This window comes from Talpa europaea, assembly GCF_964194135.1.
Source record: "Talpa europaea genome assembly, contig: HAP1_SCAFFOLD_127, whole genome shotgun sequence".
NCBI classification, from domain to species: Eukaryota; Metazoa; Chordata; class Mammalia; order Eulipotyphla; family Talpidae; genus Talpa; species Talpa europaea.
In genome coordinates, this window is record NW_028167992.1 from 122,667 (window position 1) to 129,508 (window position 6,842).

General features: G+C 36.7%; 1 protein-coding gene across 1 annotated transcript in view; it reads right to left on the reverse strand.

Moving 5' to 3' along the window:
• ZNF277 (zinc finger protein 277) overlaps positions 1 to 2,449 on the reverse strand; it is a gene marked incomplete at both ends in the record, with an annotated part of 60,696 nt that extends 58,247 nt beyond the window's left edge. The window contains one exon of the mRNA XM_084259801.1: positions 2,307 to 2,449. Coding sequence (XP_084115927.1) covers positions 2,307 to 2,449 — 143 coding nt within the window. The remainder of the gene's footprint in view (positions 1 to 2,306) is intronic.
• Between the last annotated feature and the right edge of the window lie 4,393 nt (positions 2,450 to 6,842).

A 6,842-nucleotide genomic window follows, 5' to 3' on the forward strand; every position in this document is an offset into this window, starting at 1 on the left:
ACTGGAAGGGATGATACTCAGCAAAATAAGCCAGAAAGAAAGAAAAAAAACACCGGTGGTCTCACTCATAGCAGGAATTTAAAAAAACCTAAATCAGGGACCAGGAAAAACTGATTATAACAAAGTGAAAATCAAAATCAATAAGCAACTATAAACCAGAGACACAATACAGGGGTGGGAAGAGGGAGTAGGATGAAAACAAGGGGGGTGGGAATTGTATGGGGACTATAACCATGATGAAAATGCATACATTGTGCAAAAATGAAAAATGATGTAAAAATATATAAAATAAGAATAATTGGGAAAAAAGAGAAAACAGATGCTAAAACTCACACACTTAATAACATCATAGGGAGCTCAGTCTCTCAGAGTCTACAAATTGTCACCCTCATGCAAAACATGTACAGTCTTTTAATGTCAACCAGATAACATTATTAAAATTGAAAGAGTAGACATTAAAAAAAAATCCATATTCTTAGAACACTGAGAGCCCATTCCCCAGTATCAACAATCTAGATCTAGGTGACTACTTTCTCACACAGGGCTGGTATGCTTCCACCTGCTATGTCCTCACCATTCCCTATTACTCCAAATCAAGCCTGTGATAGCATTCATTCGAGTGGTAATTCTTAGATGAAGTCTAACATCTGATGTTATTAGAGATCATCTAATTGCATTTTTCATTCTACTTCTTTCATCTCTTCTGTGAGATGAAAGATCCCTTGTAGGCGCTGAGTATACAACCTAGGTTCTACTATTGATATATACATTCATTTTATACCAGTTCTCATAGATCTAAAATCAAAAATTATGATATGGAAAAAGATGAAATGTTGCTACAAGTCCATTTCTCTACTAGTTTTTTAGCTTGATGAAGGCAGGAAGCTTATCCATACATTCTTCTGGTTCTAGCAGCCAGCTCTTTGCCCAGCAAACAGTAGAAGCTGGGTCTATATTTGTTTGACTAATAAATGAAAGAACATAAAGAATGGGGAACAAGAACAATGATGTAAGTCAAAAAAAGGGGAAAATTATGAATTTTTGATTTGAAATCAGCAGGCAAAATGTGTTGATTATGTATGACAGTCACCAGCACATGATGCTATAGTCAATGATATATGTAATTCCTTTGAAAATTAACTACTCAAATGATCTCCAGAAATCTGTATGGTTCTCATAAAAAACATCATATTATTTTCTGAGATGTTGGCAAATAAACTAAAGGGTATTATAATTCATTACTCCATGGAAAGAATGTAGAATTAAAAAAAACATCCAATTCTTTCCCCAAAATTCTATTTTCCCCAAAATTCTATTCTGAATTTTGAATGCCAGGAAATGCAAAGAGAGAAGAGAATAGAAGAGATTTTCTGTAAAGTCTGAATAAGTCAGTCCAAGATTTAATATCTTAAACAAGCACAGAAATATCCTGGCCCATCCCCTATTTTTAAACTTCACTAATGAGCAAAAACTTTCCTAGAGATTTTTATTAAAATGGCTAACAGATCCTTCCCCCAAAGGAAGAGATAGCCTTCTTCTTTCCAGATTCCTAATATATGTTAACTTTAAAGGATTTTTATTATATCTGTATATAAAATATTTAGGAAATAAATTTGGGGCACTGAAAAAGCTGAAGTAACTGATAGCTTAAGAAAAAGACAAAATATTTAAAATCAGAATTATTTAAAAAAATCCATAATCTATCATATCTATAATATGTAAAACCTCTTATCCATTCACTTAAAAAATATGTATTGAAAATCTACAGTGTGGTAGGTACTAAGTTAGGAGAAAGGAATAGAGAGAGATATGGCTTGTGCTCCCCAAGCACAGGCAAGAGACACAAGCAATTACAACACTTGGCATTTGCTATAAAGATTGATATGTGCGAGGTATAGGGGAAATTAAGGGTAAGAAAGAGCACCTAAGTCTGCCAATCAAAATCTTAGGTAATAAACTGAACTCAGACTTAAGGGCCAATATGAGCGTATGAGAGGAGCAAAGAGAGGGAGGGCAGGGCAGCCAAGGGCATTTTTAAATCAATATGTCCGAAAGGCTGAGAGAGAGTATTTGGGAAAATATGAATATTACTAGCATTTAGGGATCTGATCCCAATAAAGAAGGAAGAGGCGTTCAGAAGGCATAGAGAAAGGGTCTGAACTAGGGCAGTGATGACCAAGAGGAAAGAGTAAATGTCAGGTGCTAACCAGGCTTACTGGGGAAATCAGAATCTGCATGCCTACTCCTCTGCTCTATTGTTTCTCTGGACTAACCGAACTGTGGACTGCAGACCAGATGAATCTCACGTGTCTGGATTCAGAACTTTGGCTGATTTTTCACAATGCTTGACAGCCTGGCTTTCAGGTAGGACCTGACCACCAACAAGTCTACCTTCCTTTCGTTCTGTTCCAATATCCTGGTGTACAGATGATTCTCTTTTTGGGGTGACCTGCAATTTTAAATAACTCAACTTTTAGACCATCTCTTTCCAGCCTAAATTTCTGCCTGGATCTTCAAGTTCCCAGGCCTACTACCTTTTAAAACTTTATAAGACGGGTTAAACTTGCCTTTTAATTTTTTTTGCAATTCTTGATTACATCTGCTTCCTATTTTTTTGTTCTCTAATCATGGCCTCCAAAGGATCCCTGCTACTGCATGCTTTTGATATATTTCAGGAGATAATGAATGGCTTACTACAAACAGAAAAGATACTATTTAAAATACTCATTTTAAAAAATGTGGATACAAGCCAGCATCCACACACCAAAACATAATAAACAGAAAAACATTCACATGCTTTTATAATCTGAGTCATTACCTGTTTCAATAGACTCAATGGCAATTATTTGCCTTTTTATACTTGTTAGGAATGGATACATCAGGATTAGGCAACATTTCTTTTCAGTCACTAAAATCAATCAGACATGCTCCACTGTCATATTTTAACACAAATTAGCATTTTGCTAATATTTCCAAGTGTAAATAAATTCAGGTGACATAAAAACCAACAGGAAAATAATTTTCTATCCTATGAACAGAATCCAAGAACTCACACAAAGCAGGATGGGATGTTGCTTATCAGAGCACCATCCCGTATATCAGTGTTTCTCAAACTGTAGTGCACATCCAAATACACTGGAAGACTTGTCAAAACATGTATGTTCAAACAATTGTTGTATGTGATTATAATGGAATAGCACCCCGTGATTAAAAAAAATAAAGGAGGGCCTCCCCGGTGGCGCAGCGGTTGAGCGCTGGGTTGTGAAGCTGCCCGCAGCTTCTGCAGCCCGGGTTCTATCCCCGGCTGCTCCCCGGCCACAGGAGGAGGGTCCCACATGGCGCGCAGAACTCTCCTGCTGCCCGCTGCTCCCCTCAGCAGTGTACTTCAGTCCTTCTGCCTGCTCTGCTCTCCGCTCTGGCTCTGGTGAATTCTCTCACCCTCCCGCACTTCTGACTGTGCTCAGTGCTTGTATAAATAAATAAATCTTTAAAAAAAAAAAAAAAGGAATACTGATCCACACACAACATGAATGAATCACCAACATATTAGGGGTAGCAAAATAAGCCAAAAATGTACATGTACTGTGTTTCCATTTTTACAAAATTCTAGGACAAACGATTCTAGTCTATAGTAATGTAAGGTAGAGCAGTGGGAGTAGGATGTGCGGATTGACTAGAAAGGGGCACAAAGGAATCTTTTAGGGTACTAGAAAATGGTCTTTCTCTTGGTTGTGTTTGTGGTTACACAGGTGTAGACATTGGTCAAAATTCATATAACTGTAAAATAAATGCACCCATTTTAAATTAAAATAAAAAAACACAACCACAGAAAATTGGGTTTCATCTCAAGTTGCTGATTCAGGAGGTCTGGGGCGTGGCATGTGAATCTGTATTTCAAACAAGTTCCCAGGTGATGCTGACACTGTTAGGGAACCAGATTTGAGAACCACTGTCATACAAACACGGGGTGTGAATGTGAAGGAGGAGGTGGGATACCAATTGTGGTTTAGCACCTTCAAAAAAGCTTCTTTAAATTAGAAGCTTCAATTCTAGTTAGACAGTTTAGGAAGTCCTAATGGGAAAGATTCCAAAATATCCATTTCTTTTAAGGAAAGAAAATAAAAGATGCAATTGTATTTCATGGCTATTTCAACAGACATGCTCTGTGGGAGAGCTGAAGATGCTGCAGTTTCATTAGCATGACCCAGTGTTGCTATGGGGACCACCAGAGAGGAATCATCAGTACACAAGAAAACGAAGAGGGGAATTGGTGAATAATAGAAAAAAACTTAACATTTCAAGGAAATAAAGTCCCATTGCCCACTCTCTGGCATTTAAGAACAGTAATATATAAATTTTGTTTTAACAATGAGCTCTAGCCACATGCAGATCTCTCCATCTTTGGAAGATACATAATCCCTTCTGATTCAGGAAAGGAGACAAAAAAATCTTTTTAAAAGGAGGAAGAGTAAAAGTGAGATTTCAATTAAGTATAGTGAGACATGATGGAAAGGATGAAGTTTTTGCACAACTGGATTCTATTTTGCACAATGTGGGAGCCAGAAGGCTTGGGCAGTAGGAAACTGATACACCCTTATAACAGCCTGGATGGACGCCAGAACAGGATCTCGGGGGGGCACAACTACATAGAGTCCAAGTGTTTCCTCACTTCCCTCCCTCTGCCTGCTCTTCCTCCTTTCATCTTCCTTCTCTCGCTTTCGATCTGAGTGAGAACTCAAAAAAGAGAGGATGGTGGTCAGATCTTGGATTAGCAGTCTCTACCCTTCACCCAGCTGCTCTAGCCCTGACAGCCTGAGGATCCCAATGTAATGTATGGGTAGGCTGCTCTCACTCTGGGGGTAGGGTTTAAGGGTAACAGACAAGAGGAAATAAGAACTTGAAGGACCACAAGCAACACCAGGGTGGGAAGAGTAGTCATTAACACATCAGAAAGCCAAGAAGAGGAATACATTCTGAAGGGAAGGTAGAAGCATATTCATGAAAAATAAATAGTTTTGGACATTGTAATTAAGACATCTATTTGAAATACGTAATGTGAGTTCTTCTGTGCCAATGACTAAGTTTTCGAAGTAGAAATAAAAGAATTTGTGCTACTTTTCCAAGGTAACAGCAGATAGAACACATTGGATTTCATATGTGAAAAATGCTTGTAATTGTCTTTTGAAAAAATTTTTAAATATAAATAATTGCCTATGATGAGGTTTTATTTTTTTTTATTTTTTTTTTTATAAATTTTATTGTTATATTCCCCATACAATTGCAGCCCCCCTATGATGAGGTTTTAAATAACTAAATCATAAAAATTGTTTAATGCACATCAAGAGTATAAACAGAAAATATAGAGTAATGGTGTAAGAAATCTATCAACTAATCACATGACCATAAACTCTAAACTAGACACTTTAATAAAATTAAGTAACTAAGTGATGTTGAAACCTAGAGATCTTGAGTTATCTTACCAGAAAGAGGTAATAAAGAAAACCATATACACATGCTATTTTAAAAAACCATCTGGTCATGGAAAAAGGCACCTTTGCTTTTTCTACTCTTTCTGTACATATAAATTCATAGTAATTTTTCTGCTTTTATTCTAAGGACATAAATGTCATCAGTACCCAGAATGTCAATGGGTCTACCATGTTATGTTCTCAAATTACAACAGCAGAAAAAACTACTGTATATTTTAGTAGGTTACAGAGAACCTAGAAGGAAGAATGCTTGTTACAAGAAATATGGTAAAATTATATGTTATTATATTTCATGAGAAATATAAATATCCATATATTCCAATCAGGTTTAATACCTCACTCACTGTCATAGAAAATATGCTTCATTTGTACTGAGAGACTCTTTTACAGTATATAAATGTCTTTAAAATTGTTTTTGGGCAATTAAACTTAATCTAATTTAAAATGTTTGATTGAGCCTAATTTCAAACACAAAAAGTAAACAATTGTTAGTGAAAAAGGATTTATTGAAGTTTTAAGATCATCAAAGCTCATGCATTCATCATAGCACTCACAAACATTTTAGCCTTTCATTCGAAAACTTACTGCTAATTGTACAACACGGTAGCTTCATTAATACCAACTCACCATGAAATTCCCCTCCTCTCTGATATTTTACTTCCACACACAATTACAGAAGGAGGGATATAGAAATTACTGATTCTAAATTTTTAGAAGCTATTAGGCACCTAGGAGGGGCATTTAGTTGATTTTGTCTCTAAACGCAAGAAAAAAGTTAAAGCCCACATTGATTCAGACACCATCTGCCCAGATTATCACCTGAAAAGTAGACATTATTAAAAGATTATCTATATAGTAAAAGAGTTACTGCTGATATTTGTCTTTCTTTGTACTCTAAAAATTGCTGTACTCCTGAAAAATCAGCAGGTAACTAAAAAAAATTCTTGAAACAAGAACAAAGTTGGAGGTCTCATTCTGCTTTCAAACGTCCTAAAAAGCTACAATAATTAAGATAGCGTGTTACCTGCATGGCAAAAGATCAATACAGATCATTAGAAGAGAACTGGGGGTCCAGAAGTAAACTCTCACATTTATGGCCAATTGATTTTTTGACAAGGATGTTAAGAAAATTGATCTGGGGGAAGAAGAGTCTTTTCAGGGGCCCCTCTTGGTGGTGCAAGGGGTTAAGTCTCAGCACTATGAAGCTATCGGCAGCCACTGCAGCATGAGTTCGATCCTTGGCCAGTGAGCTCACATGGCACAGCAGACCTCTCCTGTGTTGCCCGCTGCTCCTCTCACCAGTGTATTTCAGTCAATCTGCCTGTTCTGTTTTCCAGTCTGACTCTGGTGAAT